At 51.7% G+C, this 17,624-nt stretch overlaps 1 protein-coding gene across 3 annotated transcripts in view; it reads right to left on the reverse strand.

Moving 5' to 3' along the window:
- CDK5RAP2 (CDK5 regulatory subunit associated protein 2) overlaps positions 1–17,624 on the reverse strand; it is a 167,576-nt gene that overhangs the window by 83,884 nt on the left and 66,068 nt on the right. For all 3 annotated transcript variants that reach the window (XM_045840755.1, XM_045840756.1, XM_045840757.1), the window contains 3 exons: positions 15,941–16,117; positions 12,252–12,395; positions 4,094–4,191 (listed from right to left, as the gene is read on the reverse strand). In XM_045840755.1, coding sequence (XP_045696711.1) covers positions 4,094–4,191; positions 12,252–12,395; positions 15,941–16,117 — 419 coding nt within the window. The remainder of the gene's footprint in view (positions 1–4,093; positions 4,192–12,251; positions 12,396–15,940; positions 16,118–17,624) is intronic.

Here is a 17,624-nt window from a genome sequence, read left to right on the forward strand (position 1 = left end):
AGCGGGTCAAACTACAGCGCCGTTTCCGAGACTACCGACACACACTCAGGAAGCCTTCCTCTTTTAGACACCACGAAACACACCAGCCAGTGTCCGGCATCAGACCTCTGGGTCCCCACGAGTGTCCATCAACACCTTGCAATGGCGGCTCTTTATGGGGCTTTTTCCAGGGAGAGGGCCCACCAGCTTTCCACAGATTTTTCAAAAGGGGTCCGCACCCCCAAAGAGGCGAGAGCTGGTGCCCTAAATGCGCGCTACAGACGCGAGCCCCAATTCTCCTTCGGAAATTTCCTCCAGCTCCGTCCACCGGCCGCACACACAAATCGACATATATCGGAGGGAAAATAAGCCATTATGTCTAATCTTCTGTGCTCGCTGCTTTGACAACAGCTCATTGTGAAGCCAGCTTCTTGCAAAGGCAGGGGCCCCACCAGCCACTTGTGCCCACTTCCACTCCAAGGCAATCACAACGGCCAATTTGTGAGGCTGATGGAAATCTTCCAGAGGTGCCACAGCACAGCACTCGCGCGGATGTGGTCGAGCTGCAGCACATTCAACCACGGGAGGAAAAAAAAAGGAGATCGTTTTATAGCGAAGCTCTGGCGACGACGCGGGCTGGGAAAGCCAACAGCTTCACCCCCTTCCACTCTCCGACAGGGCGAAAGGGCACAGCTGCTGGGCCCCGTCTGCCATGTACGTCTCCCCAACCCAGAACCCTTTCACGGTGGGAGGCGGTGGTGGAACAAAAGCAGCGAAGGTAGCAAAAGCCCCGTGTGTGCCTCTTCCTGGAATGTGAGGGGGGAGGAGGCGGAAACAGGGGCCGGGAGACTCAAGCTCCACAAGGCAAACCTCCACCAACTGGCTCCATGACCTCAGCCAGGCCTGAGTCTGGATGTCCTCCTCTGTAAAATGGGGTAGTGTCTTTAGTGTCTTTCCTTTAAGATTGTTCTGAGGAATAAATGAGATGTTATATGGGAAAGAACACCAAACATATACTACATGCCGAAACACACATCATTTCCTTCCTTCCACATACCCTACAAACTCCTGAACGAAAGATAATGTTTGTAAGTCAAACTTTCTGACTCTCACGAGCTGTAATTCTCTCGTCTGGAGACGACGGTGGCGCCCGGTGAACAAGGGGCAGCACGGACGGCTGCCACACCCGGGGTGGGAACAGAGCCGGTGGCGCGCAGTGGAGAAAGTCAGGGGTGTCGCTGAACATCCCACCAGGCCCAGGGCCGCCCCCCCCCCCAACAACAAGTTACCCAGCCCCAATCCCAGCCGTGCCGAGGGCGAGGGGCCTGGGTCACTGGGAAGTGGGAACCGCAGTGGTTCGCAAGACGAGGCACGTCTGTGGCAGGGCCTTGGCTCGGGAGCCAGGGGCATCTGAGCTCTGAGCTCTGGTGGTCCCCGACTGTACAGACGCTGGGACAACACCCTGAACACCACCAACAGCACGGTCCCTCTCCTGAAACCGGGACGAAGCCACTGACTTCCCAGTGCTGCTGTGAGGAAGAAATAAGTAAAGGGGAAAGGGCCAGGTACACGGCTGCCCACGACCCCTGACCTCCCTCCCCTGCCTGAACTATAAGTGCAGCAGCACACATACAGCAGCAGAGACACCCCCGCTGGGGCCAGTGTCCAGGAGGCAGGCAACGCTGATATTACCAAAAGGCACGCCACCGGCCTTAGCCCACAACCCTGCCCTCCGCCCACGGCAAGGACTGAGGATTCAGAAACCCCGTACAACTGGGTTTATGCGCACGGGGATACCGAGGACTACAGAAGCTTTTCATGTTGTGCTCTTACTGTGTTACATGCATCGAGTGTTTGTATGTGCCCGGCCGTATCAGGGCTTCGCACACTGTCAACTACTTTCAAAACCAGTCTGTAAGTAGCGAGGCCGGCAGGGAGGTAAGTAGGCAGGCAGGCAGGTGGGAACGAAAGCAGAGAGTGGGTCACCCGATCTCGACTGTAAGAACACATCCGCTGAGGCTCAGAGTGAAAGGCGACTCAGCCCAGAACGCAGAGCTGCTGAGGGCGGAGACGGGGTATGGACCCAGGCCTGTCCTCTCCTAAAGGTGTTTCAGCTCTGAAGACGAACAGGAAACCTCATGAGCATCTTTGTCAGCCACAGCACTGACCTGCCTTGGTCTCATCCCACAGGTGTTGTTTTAATCCTCACCCGAGGATATGTTCATTGGTTTCAGAGAGAGAGGAAGGGAGAGAGAAAGAGAGACACACATCGACATGAGAGAGAAACACCATTCAGCTGCCTCCCATACACGCCTCAACCGGCAATCGAACCCACAACCCAAGTGTGTGCCTGACTGAGGATTGAACCTGCAACCTTTTGGTGCACGGGACGACGCTCCGACCAACTGACCCACCCGGCCAAGGCCCATCCTACGTCTTTACACATTAAGAACGAGCCTGTGAGACTCAGCCACCCATGATGCTGAGGAGCCGACCGCGACACACTTACCGCAGGGCCTGCCAGCCCCACCCACTCTGCCGACCCCCTCCAAGTCCCCAGCATTACTCACCCCTCCCCCGAGTGACAGTGAGTGGCAGCCAAGGCTTCTGGAAAACGCTCACTTTCTCAGAGTGATGCCTACTTTCCATCTTCTCTGAACTCATTTTAGATTTAAAAACATGAAAATTATCTCATAACTTAGAAGATGGGGGAGGGGAGTCCATCCAACGAACACCTCCCAAGTGCCTGCTCCATACTGGCCGCCGTGAGAGGCCCTGGAAACGGACGTGAACGAGACAGGACCCTGGCCCCGAGGAAGAGCTCATGGTCCAGAGGAGGAGGCAGGGCGCCCGGGGCAACTCTCCTAGGCGTTACCGTGGGCCTCCCGACAAGAGTAACCCTCCCTCAAGATGAAACCCCAAGGACCCCTGGGAGACAGAGAGGGTGCGGGAACCTGTGCGGAGGCAGGGGCAGGAGAGCACATGGCCCAGGGGAGACATCATGCAGACTTTAGGGCTAGCGTGAAGGGCTGAAGAGGAGGAGCAATGAAGGGTGGTTTTTCCTTTTTTAAATTTCTATTATGAAAAATTTTAGCCATAAACAAAAGAAAACAAGCTGCAATGTAACGAGCCCCTCCCCCATCAACCACGCTCCAGACCCAACCACCAGGGAGCCAAGGCCAACCTTGTTCCACAGCCCCCACCCCCACCCCCGGCCGTCCACTTCCTCTGCTCCTGCGCCACTTTGTGGTGAACCCCCGACATCACTCCTTCCACCTGCAACTATCCCAGGGCTGAAAGATGAATTTTTAATATCAGAAACCAGAGAGGCCACCCCTGTATTTACAGGTGGGCAAACAGAGGCCCACAGGTGGCCGCTCGCCCGTGGGCACAGAGCAAGGGCTAGACGGAGACCGCTAGCCATGATCGACTCTCTCACCACACCTCACAGGCACCAGTCATCTCGGCAATTCTGTGAGGACCCAAGTCACCTGGGTGGGTCGCAGGGTTCTGCCACCCATCACTCGTGTGACTCTGGACAAACCTCTCTCATGGAAAATGGCTTTGCGAAAGGCAGGAGTAACGGAATCACTTACGTCACAGAACAGCTGTGAGGATCACTTAAGATAATACAGAGAAACACTTTCTAAATCAATAATAAAGTATTATAAAAATCTGAGTGATTAGTATTAAATATTTTTACCCTAAGTGTGTTGTCAAGTGTCAGACAATTCTTTTTTTTCCCCCTTTATTTACTGACTTTAGAGAGAGGACGAGAGAGAGGGAGGGAGGGAGGGAGTCACATCGATCTGCTCTTGCACATCCATGCCCTCACTGGTTGATTCTCTATGTTCCCTGACCAGGGGTCGAACCCACGACCTTGGTGTATCGGGACAACGCTCTAATCAACTGAGCTACCCTGCTAGGGCAAACGTCTGACAACCCTTGATAGAAAACAGGTACATCTGATTTAAACAAGGCAATCATCATCCAAGAACTTTAAGCCTCCTAAGCAAACTTTGCTGCCTTGGAGACAAGAAGCATTTATTCATAATACGTGTGTGTGCGCGTGTTCACATTCACGTGCGTGTGATGTCCGGACAGAAACCCTTACCTGTCTGAGTCCTGCAGAGATTTGACCAGGTGGGCATAGATGTCCTGCTCTTTCTTTAAGACCTGGATCAGCTCTTCATAGTCTAATTGTTGCTTTTCCTGGAAATGACAATGGGCATCTGACATTAAGAGGAGAATTTTAAGAGAGCACATCCTTACCTCATGCAAACATACTTGGGTTTCTAAACCCAAACGAAGGTGATCCAGAGCGCCGGGCTCCGGATCAGGCCACAGTCAGAGAGCACCACCTGCAGGCGGCGTGGGGAATGACTGACTGTGCATCTCACCTCGGAGTAAAGCTGAGAGCTGTGCTCCCAACACCGAGTAGCTGCCACGGAAGAACCATCCTAGTTACCTGATTCGCCCATCATGGAACAGCCACCCCTCAGAGCTTCTGGGCAGTCGCTTTCACAGCACCACAAACAATGCCTTTCCACAACTGTTCTTGCTCCAAACAAAAAAAAATCCCTAAACTGAAACCTGACAAGTATTAGGGACAAGAGACCCAACGTAGAAGAAGAGGTCAAGTGAGGGGCGCCCTCCAGGCCTGCTGCACAGAGTGGCGATGATGACACCTGCGGACGACCTCTGCCACCCAGCAGCCGTGCGACCCGGCAGCCGGCCTAGCAGACCTCTACGAGGTTCAGTCTCCTCGTTTATAAAATGGGGGTGCAATTTTGTGAATTAGCACTCACAAAAGTGAATTCTTTTTACATTCAAAATATGGCTCTACTACTTCCCAGCTCTGGGACCTCAGGGAGTTACTGAATGAAGCCTTGGTATTCCTACCTGTCCAACGGTGGACAGTGACCACCACCTCACGGAGTTACGGAGCAGTAAGTTACACGTGTTCCGTGAGGACCCAGGAGTCCCGAGAGAAGTGGCCGACGCCAACACTGGGGTGAGAAAGTCAAGGACAGCACAAGGTGTGTCCACAGCGTTGTGTCACGCCAGAAAGATGGACCAGCTCAAAGAATGACAGAGTGTGTCCTCAGAAGGGCAGGGGGCCCAGTTTGAAAAGGCCAGCTCTGGGGTAATTTGAGCACCAGAATAACCAACAATAGTAAGAGATAACAACCTATTTAATAAAACATGAATTCATGAGTATATATATTGATATGAATAAATAAGAAGAAAAGTAGGCTTCTCTCTATAGAAGAATAACAACTACTAAATGTAGAAGGAATGATGAAACTAGAAAACTCACCATTTACCAACCATCGTGGGAATTAATAACTCAGCCGAGAAATATAAAAGGAAACTCATGGGTGAAAGTTTGAAGATCGAGATATTTATATAGATTCAAAAGACCCCCCGACAAAAAATATTAATTATAAAGGAAAGAAGAATAACCGTACAGTCAAGACACCTGATGGACACCACCTTCACAAAGTCATGTCAGCCAGAGGGACCAGCAACGGGACAAACGGAAATCACACACCGTCAGACGGGGCACAACAGAACACAGCACCATGCCTGGGCCCCTCCTGCCGGAGTCCAGAGCCTGACGCAGTCCAGAGCCCCAACCTAAGGACGCTCTACGGCACGACGGCCTGGATTCAGTCACACTGTGTCAAGGCACCAAGGCCGTGAAAGCCAAGGAAGGACAGAGGAGCGGCTCCAGATGGGAGACCGAAGAATCGAGATACACGCCGCATATGACCCTGAACCGGATCCCTCCGCTACAACGGCCCTTATGGGACCCTGGGGAGACCTGACTGAGCCTGAGGACTGGAAGGTGGCACAGTGCCTCTGCCAGTTCCCTCGTGTGAGGGCTGTGCCGTGTCACACAGGGGAGTGTCCTCCCCTATGAGACACACACACTCAAGTGTCCAGAGGTGACAGGACTTCCCACGGACAGCTCTCTCTCGGATGGCTCAGGAAAAGTACACCCTTTATTCTGTAAGTAGCCTCTAAATTTGAAGTTATTTCAAAAGAAGAGAATGTGCCCTGGTCTGGTGGCTCAGTTGGTTGGAGCATCATCCTGTCTGTTAAAAGACTGCAGGTTCGATTCCCGGTCAGGGCACATGCCTAGGTTGCAGGTCTGATCTCTCGTTGGGGTGTGTATAGGAGACAACCAATCAATGTTTCTCTCTCACATCGATGTTTCTCTGTTTCTCTCTCTCTCTCCTTCTCCCCCTCTCAAATCAATAACTATATCCTTGGGTGAGGATTTAAAAAAAAGAAGAGGAAAATGTTGAAATAAATGAAGTTAATGTGTGCAGAAAACCTAGCACAGTGCCCAGCACAGACTAGATAAATGTTCTCCGAGTGCCGGGAGGGAGACAGTCAGCTAACGAGGAGACTCGAGCTGCCAGCAGCTTCTGTGTTTCCCACTAACTCATGTTTCTTCCTAGAGTTAAAACACTCCCCGGGACAGGGGTTCCTAACTGAAATTAAAGTTCGGGGGCTGCGTGAACATGAGCATGAACAGGGGAGAGAAGTTACAGCTGTACCTTCACTCACCTCTGACTGGAATTTGGCCTTCCCTTCGGTATAACGTGACAGAATACTGTGACTGCCACGCACCACAGCAGTTTTAGTATTTTCCTGTGACTTCGTCATCAAAAGAAACAGTTTGTATATATTGTGATTATCTGAAAATGTGTATTCCCGTCACTACTTCAAAACTACAGCAGTCACTACGCTCACCCCTAGATCTTGTTATTTAACATAGTGCCATTTTTATTATTTTTAAATATTTCAATCACCAAATTTTAAAACAATTGGTTTCCTTTTTAATCCTGTGCACACATTCTACACATTTACGTATTTTTCCAGGGAAGGGGCCCTGCTCCAGCCGACTGCCAAAGGGAAGCAGAGAGCAAAGCTTGGCCGGGCTCCCCCGACCTTGGGGACCACCACTACATGTCCCGCCCTGCACAAAGCAAGGGGAAGACGCCACCCGTCAATGGGAGCTTTAAATGCTAACGCACCAGTCTGGCCGTGGTAAGCTAGTCACCAAGGATGCTAGAGGCGTCCGGCCCCTCCGAAACCCTGCCTCGTGTCACTGCACGAGGAGCGCCCAGTGCCTCCTGTGCACGGCCACAGTGCCACAGGGATCCCCTCAGCTCTGGGGCAGAGTTCAAGAGGACAGCAAGACAATGAGGCCATCGAGTCCTCAGCATGTCGGCCACGATCCTGAGTGCCTTCCTGGTATTTTCTCCTTCAAACCTCACAACCGCCCACAGGCTCAGATGGCACAACTCTCCCCATCCTGGTGATGAGGGATGGGGGCACAGGGGGCCAGCAGCGTGCCCAAGGTCAGGGCAGTGAGGCGGGGGCGGACCCCGCCGAGCTCCAAGTGCACCTGTCAATGCCCTCTAATGGATACAAATCACCAGGTGCTTGCAGAGGGTAACGTCACCACTGTCGGCCACATAAAAACCAGCCAGCAGTGACGAAGAAAATAAGGAAACTTACTGCTCCTTGAACACCTACCGTGAGAGGCAGTGATGATTGAGAGTGTGACCTTGAAGAAGTTACTCAACCTCTCTGTGCTCCAATATCCTCACCTGTAAGTAGAGGCAATAACTCTACACCTCATGGAGTTCGTAGGGAGATTAACTGCGTCAACCTACACAAAGTTCTCAGCAGGATGCCTGGCATGGAGTCGACACGTGATAAACAACCACTAACTATGAAATCCCTGTGCTCTGGTGCTGTGTTAGGTGTTTTTACATGGATCATCCCTCATCACAGCCACCCAGGAAAGTATGTACATCTTCCCACTTTTCGGATGAGGAGACTGATTCTCTGAGAGGAGAGGTTAACCTGATGGGTCCGCCCAGCTCATAAATGGCAGTCAGAATTTGTGCGAGATATGTAACTCCAAAGTCAACCCAGAAAGGCTTGCAAAAAAGATCAACAACGATAGAGCTCTGGGGGGATGGAGCAGACTCCAGGTGTGCGATGTACGTGCCCGGAGAAACAGTCCCGACCCTGGGGGCCCGGCACCTTACCTGGACCAGCGTGGGCGGGGCTTCCGGCTGCGAGGCCCACCCACTGCAATGTCAGGGCCTGGGTGCCTGGCTCAGCGCCCCCCTCCCCTTCTTTCTGGAAGCTGTTCCGAACCTTCACCAGGTTTCTCAGGTCCCAGGTCTCTTTGGCCCCGCCCCCCACCTGCCAGCTGACCACACCCGCACTTGCTTCCCCCCCACCCTCCCATCGCTGAGAACTGAAACCCCCTTCACCTGAGCTCCAGGAGGAAACACCTCACCCCTTCTGAGAGCACCTCCCTCAGTCACCCCTCTCCACGGACACACTCCAGGCACCTCACAGGATCCGCTCAAGCCAAACGCTCGGCAGGAAGCCATCCCGGACAGAGAGATGCCCTCTTCCAGCCCCCGAGGCACCCTGGTGCACCTTCGCGCCCAAGCTCGTGCCCCGGCCACCCGTTTACAGGCCTGGGGGTCTTGCAGGCAGCACAGTGTCTGGCACAGATCAGGTGCTGCCACCGTACTTGCTGACCTGATGATTAAATAGCTAAGAGGGACACAGGGACCCATATGACTCTTCAGAGCAGAGATTCCTGTGGACAGTTTGCATAACGGCAGTCGGAGTGAGTCAACGTCTTCCTAGAAGCACACTGCTCACCCTTGTTAAATAAATGAACTGTTTGGAGCCATCTGGGCCCCCTTTCATTAATCACCTGTTCCCCGGCATCGAATCACGCCCATTAGAATGAAGTCATTCGGCTCCGTCAGCAGGGCTGCCAGAGCAGTGGGTCTCCTCAGCACAGGGGCAGAGGGCTGCCCAGAGGGTGGTGAGGGGAAGCCCCTCCGAGCAGGAGCACCCAACCCCCACCCCCATCCTGTCCCTCCAAACAAGGACTGACCCAGACCGGAGGCCGCCCATCCTGCAGAAGACTCAGGATCACCACGCACCTCCTGTGTCTGACTCTGCAGTGTGTCTCCGCCACCCGAGGGTGACCGCCGGCTCACCACCGCCCCCCCACCCTGCCCCGCCCCATTTGAGAACTGCCCCTAACACACAGGGGTAAGTCCCTGGACAACCCCTCTCTCCTCTGTGAGCCAGCCACTGGGTCCACACGAAGCCAGCCCGATTCTCTCCAGGCATTTAGAAATTTAAACGGGGACACCGGAAGTCTGGGAGTCACTGGAGGTGCCTCACGTCAGAGACAGAGCTCTGGGGTGGACAGCCTCTGCTGTCCGTGGGCCGCCACAGCTTCACAGCTCTGCTCTCCCCCAGGCACGGCTGCATGGCTCTCCCGCAGCGGCAGCCTCTGGTATGCTCCCGGTGAACACTCCCGTTCACTGCTCTTTTGCTCAAACTACTCAGTGTTGGATTCTACAGCTGGCAACCGAAAGAACTTGAACGAACACACTTGCATTATTTCTAATCCTTTCAGGAAATAAGCATGGAGTTCTCCACTTTACAGACTAGGAAGGTGAGATTCAGAGAGACTAAGAAGCGACTTGCACGAAGTCACAGAACTGACATCCGAGACCAAAGCCCGGGCCCTTTCCACTCAACCACAGTTTCCTTAATGACTCGACGGAACCACGTGCAATGTGTCGACCACGATCTGAAGACGCAGCAGATACGTACGGAGAAAACCGGAGGGCTCACGTCTTAATAATCAGGGCAGTTCAGTGGCCTGGTAGACAGGTGGTATCTATCTCAGTACCCACGCCACAGCTCTGCAACAAAAACATTCATTCACTTGAATACTCAGGAACTTCGGCAGCGATGCCCCACCCATGCCAATGGCCAAGCTCCAAATCTCTGGCCACAGAAAGTTAAGTGTGGCCAGTGTGTTTTCCTCTCTGTCTTCACTGCCCTGTCATCCAGCGTTAATCCTCAGAATCATTCGATGATTAGAAGGAAAGCAGACTGCCCAGAGTCCATGGGGACACGTCACAGCCTCAAGTTCTTTGCAGAAATGGGCAGGGGATAAGACCTGAGTCAACACAAAATGGCCAAGAGCACAGCGGAAGAAATCCACATTTCCTACGAGGAAAGAACCGCACTCTGCAAAGCACCCTGTGCAGGCGAGGAGGGCGGGGCTGGGGGCACGGGGCCGCAGGCTCCAACAGCGGGGCTCCCTTAAACTGACACCTGGAAATGTACAATTCCTCGATGACAATGTGTAATTCTTGGTCCATGATTTGCCATTAGTCTTGAAGAAGAGAATCAAAACCTGTGGTAAATTAAAATACTTAGGAATTCTGCACAGTGATGTACACAGCACCAGGGTCTAAGTGCAGCGGAAATGCCGGAGAGGCGGTGTCACCCTGGCGGTCGTGGAAGCTCCGACCCCGCCCTGCCCAGCGCAGACAAGGGAACGCAGAGTGACACAGACCACCGAGCTGGTGCAGTTACGTCTAACATACGCAGCCTGTTCGACAGGCTCATAAACATTTTATGCAACATGTATACACTTTCTACATGACTAACACATGGTTCAAAATAGCAAACTTTAACAAAATGCATTCGCATTAGTGACGACCTGTCCACCTAAAACATCTGACGGGGCACCGTCTTGTTTTAAAACAGACTGTGTCTTGGTACAGGTTACTGGCATCCTAACGCCCAACAAACATGGTTGAAATCAAGTATCTGTACGTCAATCGGAATCACAAAGTATCAGCCCTGTGAGATTTAGTTACAGGACTTGCCCAAAGAAGTGACAGAGCCGAGAGAGGAATCCAGGCCTCCGTCCAGACTTCTGGCCTGGCCCCGGGGCTCCCCACTAATCTCTGCTGGAATTTCATTCCAGAGACACAGAAAAATGCAAGTCCGCAAACGGCCAGAGTTACGACAGAGCTCCCTCCCACTCTTCACCCAGCGAGGCCCTCTGGGCCGGGGCGGATGCCAAGCCGACACACAGTGCAGTGGCTAGTGCTGGTGCTCGAACACTGAAGCACCGCTACACCGGCTGTGAAATAACCCCTGACCCGTCCACCCCAACCAGCCCAGCAGCCCTGGCCCCTCCGTGAAGACCCGCACAGACCTCTCCAAGACCCACCAACCACCAACGGCAGGGTTGGTCCCTGGCACGCACACACGCAGGCCTCCAGGACCCTGCTCCAGCCCTGCCGCCCGGGTCTGTTCCAGCAGATGGGCCCGTGCTGCTCCGGTTCATTATTTGGAGAATCACCCTTTGCGAAACCACAAGTCATGATCACGGCCATTCATCAGAGAACTAATTTGTGTAAGAGTTCTCTGTCCTGAATGTATGAACCTGATTAAAACCAAGTTTAAGAAAAAAACAAAACTTGGCCTACAGTGAACTCCTTTCCTTTCCCATATCTGGCTGCCAAGGTGCATTTTATTCGCACTGGGGGTCAGAACAATCTCTACGCATCTCTCACAAACCAACAGAGTCAGTCATTCACTCAACAAACACCTACTAGCCAGGCACCGGGCTAGACACTGGGATTCAAACCTGAGTGCCAGTTAGTTCTCTGTCCCGGAGGTGCCTGCCCACGGTGCAGGGGCACAAGTGAGGAGGAGAAGGCAGGAAGGTGGGCCCGGTAACGTCGACACAAGAATTCAGTGCTACAGTGATGGGCATGCAAAGTGCTGTGCGCCACGGAGGGAGAGAAGACACCACTACTGAGCGGGCTCGGGGAAGCAGAGAAGGTGACACTAGGGTGGCAGCAGGGACGTTGGGGAGTCACCAGGTAAGGAAGAAAAGGCATCCACACGGACGGAGCAGCACGTGCCAAGGCACAGAGAGGCACCAGGATGGCGTTTCAGGAATCCTGCGCAAGAAGGTGGCTGCTGGCGGTGAGGATGGGGGCCGGAAGGAAATGAGACCAGAGAGAGAACCTGGGGCCAGACGAGGAAAGGCCTGCTGTGCCCTTTCTCGTATGCATTTGAACAGAAAAACGTTCTGAACACTTGAGATTGCATAGTCCTTGAGAGGCGAACCCTGGGAGCGCAAATACGCGGCTCCTCTTTTAGCGAGCCAAGATCTCTGTTTGCGGCAGCGCAGGGCGACCACCGATGCTCAGCTGCGGGACCCTAATCCCCAAGGTGGGGAGACGCGGACCCCCTCCGAGCACCTGCCGTAAACGCAGTTATCAGCAAGAAGGCGGCATCTGAGGCTCTCTAGATCAAAGGAATTACCAAACACGTGTCCGCAGAGAATGTGAGTTCGCACGCGGACGTCCAGTCCCAGCCAGGCTCACCTCGGAGAAGATGCTTTTGCCGCCTGGCGACCGCCGAGGAGAGCACTCTTCCGTTACAAAGTCTTCTCTCCCCAATTTGAGATCCTCCACGGTCGTTAAGTAACGGTTCTCCTGTATTGCTTCTGAATCTTTTTCAATGAATTTCTAAAGAAACAAAACAAGTCATAAGGAAGTTTTCATCAAGAAAGAAATATTAAGAGATCGTCCCAACTCTTTACGGGAAGATACTTTTTTCCCTTCACAACACTCTATGTCCTCTAAGTAACTTCCGTCGTCCCAGAATGCTGGCGAATACGGGCACTCCAGCGGCATGTTGGTACAGCCAGAAGGGCAGCGTGCCGGCACGGCGGCAGCCGTTACAAACCTTCCCTCTCGCCAGCATGGTGACAGCCTCCCAGCAGGTCGAGGAGGACAAAGGCCAGGCTCTGGCCCCAGGGCACTGGGCTCCAGTCCTGAGTCCCCCTGGACCAGGGTGTGACCCCTGTGTCTGTTTCCTATCCCACAGGGTCAGGTCAGGGAGACTGTGTATCACAACCCAGCGAAGCTGAGTCTCTCCTGAAGCATGACAATCTGACAAAACCTGAGCCACCTACATCTGTGAGCAGACTGGCTTCCGGGGAGAAAAGGGCAAGACTGCAAACGGTGCTCTGGGGTCTGGTCACGCGTGAAAAACTCCCCCGTGATGACACACAGGACAGCTGCCCTCCCTCCTGGACTCAGTCAGAAGATCAGATGCCAGACACCTGACACCCAACAGGACTGGAGACCATTTCTCTGGTCCTGTGCCCAAGTTCAGGCATAGACTCTATCCCTACGGAACAGAGCTGCTAACTCCGGAACTAGGTTCCTGCACTCTGCGTCAGGAATTCAGGACAAGACCCGCATCTCGTTCCTCAGCAGCTACCAGAATTGATTTGTCATGTCAAACTGGTCAAAGAAATCAGGAGAACACAAACGAAAAAGCAGCAGAGACACATTTTTGTAAAAACCCACTGACCTGTAACAGGAAGAACTGGGAATCAAATCACCAACAGTGAACTTTTAGAGCTGCCATCGTACTGTCGGGTCTGAGTTACACGTTTTAATTTTGTCTTTCAGAAGTCCCGTTACACACGCACACTGCCAGCAGTGCTGTGAGGCTCGGGCGGGAAGCAGCCGCCCCTGCGTCTCCACGCCCACCCCTGGGCCCCACTCCCAGAAAGTAGCTTTCCACCCTGCAGCCATTTCGGCTCTTTACTTCCACGCTTCTGCACTATGTTCCTGCTCTCACGTTTCTGGACATCTCAGGGTCAGATTCTACCTGTGGGCTCCTCTCACGGTTTGAAAACTCAGCTCTTACATCATCTGCCCACGACCCTTTTCCTAACAGTCACACCACAGTTGTAGCTAAATCAGCACTCCACGTTTACGTCACTACGGCCACGCAAACTCTGCTCCGGGCTCAGCCACACGTGCAGAGCTCCATGATGACGTTTCCTTTTCAGTTCTGCGCTTTTCTTGGAATTACTAACAACTGCTTTGTTCTGTTTGTTCCCTTACTGCATAAAAATCAGGTACTTAATGTTCATGTACCTCCAAACTCTCTAAAAGAACTCAAAAATTCCTCTAGATGGAGTCAGATATGTCATGCGACGATGTTGTGTTTCAGTTCCTGGGAGAAATCCCAACCTCAGCGTTCCCCCAGCAGCCGGCAGCCGGGCTCCCTACACGCACGAGGCCGTCCTAGGACCCCCCTTCACACGCCAGGTGAAGCCCCTACTTTCTGGATCCCAGGTCTCCCTGTTCTGAAGACTTCCTCGCCGGCATGAAGTCACCCTCCAGGCACTTCCTGCAAAGAGGAGGTGGAAGGCAGACGATTTCAGGCGCCGAACGCCTGGAGAGCCTTTGTTCTGCCCTCAGCGTGGCCCGCAGCTCTGCTGAGCACAGAATGCTGCGTGGGACACCCCCCTTCCTCAAAACTCCGGAAGCACTGCTCTCCCGTCTCTGGCTCCCGGCGTTTCTGCTGAGGCCTCGGCAGGTGGCCCACATTCTCCTCCCTCTAGAAGCCTTTCGGATGCTGGGTTCCCCACTGTGTTCTGAAACTTCACGAAGACGTGCCTTGGGCTGTAGGTCTTTCTCACTCACTGTGCCAGAAACAAAGCAGCCCCGTCCCTGGAGAGCTGCCTGTCTCCCGTCCTGGACATTTCCCCTCACTTTGAAAACGGTCTCCCCTCTGCTCCCCCTGCTCGTTCTCTCTGGAACTCCTGCTAGCGTACACTGGAGGTCTTCGATCAAGGCTCTAATTTCTTCTTTTCTCTCCCATCTTCCCACCTTGTCGCTCATTTAATTCTACCTTCTGCAAGACTTACTCTTTATCTTCCAACTTCTCTAACTCTTCTATTAAACTTTTTATATCTATAATCACACTTCCAATTTCCAATAGGTCGTCCTTCTTTTCCAAAGATGATCTTTATCAGAGCCCGATCTCATCTACTGTCTACAGGTGTCAGTGTTGACTTGGTTGCACTGTACGCTGTTCTTCCCACCCTCCACGGTTTCCATTTCCTCCGCGTAGCTTTGCTCTGTCTGTTTCAGCCTTTGCCTTTCCTGAGACGCCTTTCTCCTGTGTGACGAACTCCAGCCATCCGACCATTCCTACGTGCAAAAGCGCTCAGAAGCCCTGTGAGTGTGGGAAGGGCACATCACTGGCAGCCTCACTGATGTGACCAGGTGGGGGCTCAGCTGCTGTGCCAGAGGACCCCCAACTGTCAGCCCCTTTCGGCCTTTTCTCCGCTCAGTGGAATCGACAGCTGGGTATACACACTTCTGCCCCTGCCACTCTGCTTTCTGATGCACCTGGTGACCCCCCCAGACCAGAGCGTCTCTGACTGGAGGTCCCCAGAGAGTAGGGCTCCCAGTGCCTGCTAGCGAGGAGAACAGGTCACCCAGCTGCCTAGCATTCCAGCCCGGTCTCCTGTTTACCAAGGTGCCACACGCCTCCACGGCCTGCTGAGCCTTTCCGGGTTCTGCAGGGTAAATCGGCTTGCTTCTTCTTAGCTCTTCATCCCAGAGCATGTAGCAGCCACGTGCAAAAAGTGGGAATCCAAGGAGCTACCACCTGCCCATTCGCTTACTATCTGGACAGAAACCTGCCATAATACACGCCCCTGCCCCAGGCCCGTGGGTTTACACCTTTTCAGCCCCCACTGCCATGTCAATGAGGCTTTGGCGGGAGCAGAGTTAAACACCCGTGTTGAGTCCATGACAGTCCCCAGAACTCAGGAGCGGAATCGAACCCAGGCGAACAAGAAGGGTCTTTCGAAGATACAGAGGAGCAGTCAGAGGGAAGTCCAGTGGAGTGAAAGGGCGCAGCATGAAGGAGGAGCAGCACGGACCTCGGTAGCCGTGCTCAGGCCGGGCACCACAGCAACAACAACACAGGTCAGGGCCTGGGCAGGATCCGCTGCTTCCGAGTCAGGCGACCCAGGGAAACGTCCTTCCATCCGGTGGGCCTCCCCGTCTCCAAACTTACCTTCCTGGAGCTGAAGCCCAAATGGCACAGAGAGAGCTCCAAAGGGCTCTGATACACAGCAATGAAGGCTATAATCATTTTTGCCAGCCCTGTTTCTCTATAAATGTTCCTGCAAAGAGTTTTTTAAAAAACCTCTACCAAGTCAAAATTTAAATACAAAAAAAATTTTTTTTGATACCTGAAGAAGCAAGTCCTTGTCCTTTTGATCAATACTTTCTGCTAAATGTTTGATCATCGGCTCTTGACTGTGTAATTTTTTATTGCTTTCACTCAGCAGACACTTGTAACAATTCTCCATTGCTTTCTCTCTTTCGTTCACTTCGTTGCGTAATTTCTCAACTTCATTTTTAAGGTCCTACCAGAAGAAAAAGAAAAAAATGAAATATGCTTGACAAAAACTTCAAGGTGACAACCTCTCACCTGTTTACCTTACTGCTAGAAAGAGCGCAAGCTAGCGGATGCATTTAACAAATGTGTGCTTCCTTTTCCTTTAAAGTCCAGAAAAGCCAACCTTAAAAATAATCTGAAATTTAGAAAAAGCTTTATGCACAGATGTTACCGCATTATTTATAACAGTGAAAAACCAGGAAGAAACTAAATATGCAACACTAGGGAATTCACTATAAAATGATCATGGTATGAAAAATGCATAATCATGAAGAGCAAACATGGACATGTAATACGATACGGAATGTCTTCTAAATGCTCACAGCTATGGGGACACACCAAATAACAGCATTCCAGGCAGAGGGATTATGGGTGACTTCCAACTGATTTTTAATTTTTTATTTTTCTGAGTTTCTAACATCTCTAAATAAGTGTGTATGGATTTCAAGACAAAAAATACTCTTAAGTCCTGGCATTTATAATAACATGGAAATGCTCATGTTGCAATGGTGAGAGAAAAACAGAACACAGCACACTGACTGTAGCTGCCTCACACGTGTACTACTGGTAATATCGAAGCACTATTCGCAATAGTAAAAGGGTGGAAACGACCCAAATGCCCACCAACAGAGGAATGAACGATGGTACACACTCACAAGAGGGAACTCTGAAGCTATCAAGGAAGAGGAATGATTTCTCTCTACATAAATATACCGCCCTAAAGCCATCTTGACAATATATTGCTTCAAGGGAGAAGGGGGAAGGGAAGAGATCCCAGGAGAAAAAAAATTAAAGTATGTATAGCACACTGCCATTTATTTGACCATAAAATAAATTAAATGGTTGCCTATTAAGAAAAAGAAAGAAGATAGAAGGGACAGAGACAGTAGAACTCATTTTATAGATGTTACACTGAAACCATTAAAATGATTAAGTATTTTTAAAATAAAATTAAGTCCCCTAAAAGTGAAAGCAGAACCAAAAAAAAAAAAAAAGAATCTGTGTATCAAGTTGACTGGTTAGCCAAACAAAAAGAAAACTATTTCCATAACTTTAAAGCAGAGTCACTGTGCATTCCTAATGGGACATTTCTCTAAGAAGAGGGACTGCCACAAAAAACTCTTACACTCTTTTTAGTGTCGTGTTGTAAGAAATGCTATTGGCGTTGTTATTCTGAAACTGTGTGTGTATATTTATTAAGTCATTATCACTGTCATAAAAACCAAGACTTTAAGCCTAAGAAAAAACAAATACAAAGTAAAAGAAGTTAAAACCCGTAATTCTAAATTTGAATTGGAAATATCAATGTACACTTATATTTTCTGTTACTTCAGTCCTTCAGTGAAAAAGCCGAGGATCCCTGCCATCCCAGCATCCAGACTGTAGTCTCTAAACCTCACTCCCTGCAGAAGGAACCAGGACCCTTCAGAGCAGTGCTTCTCAGAGCGCAGTCCCCAGACCGAGGTCACCAGCAC

The sequence above is a fragment of the Phyllostomus hastatus genome, unplaced genomic scaffold (assembly GCF_019186645.2).
Source record: "Phyllostomus hastatus isolate PE091 unplaced genomic scaffold, TTU_PhHast_1.1 phas_contig_34, whole genome shotgun sequence".
In the NCBI taxonomy this organism is placed as follows: Eukaryota; Metazoa; Chordata; class Mammalia; order Chiroptera; family Phyllostomidae; genus Phyllostomus; species Phyllostomus hastatus.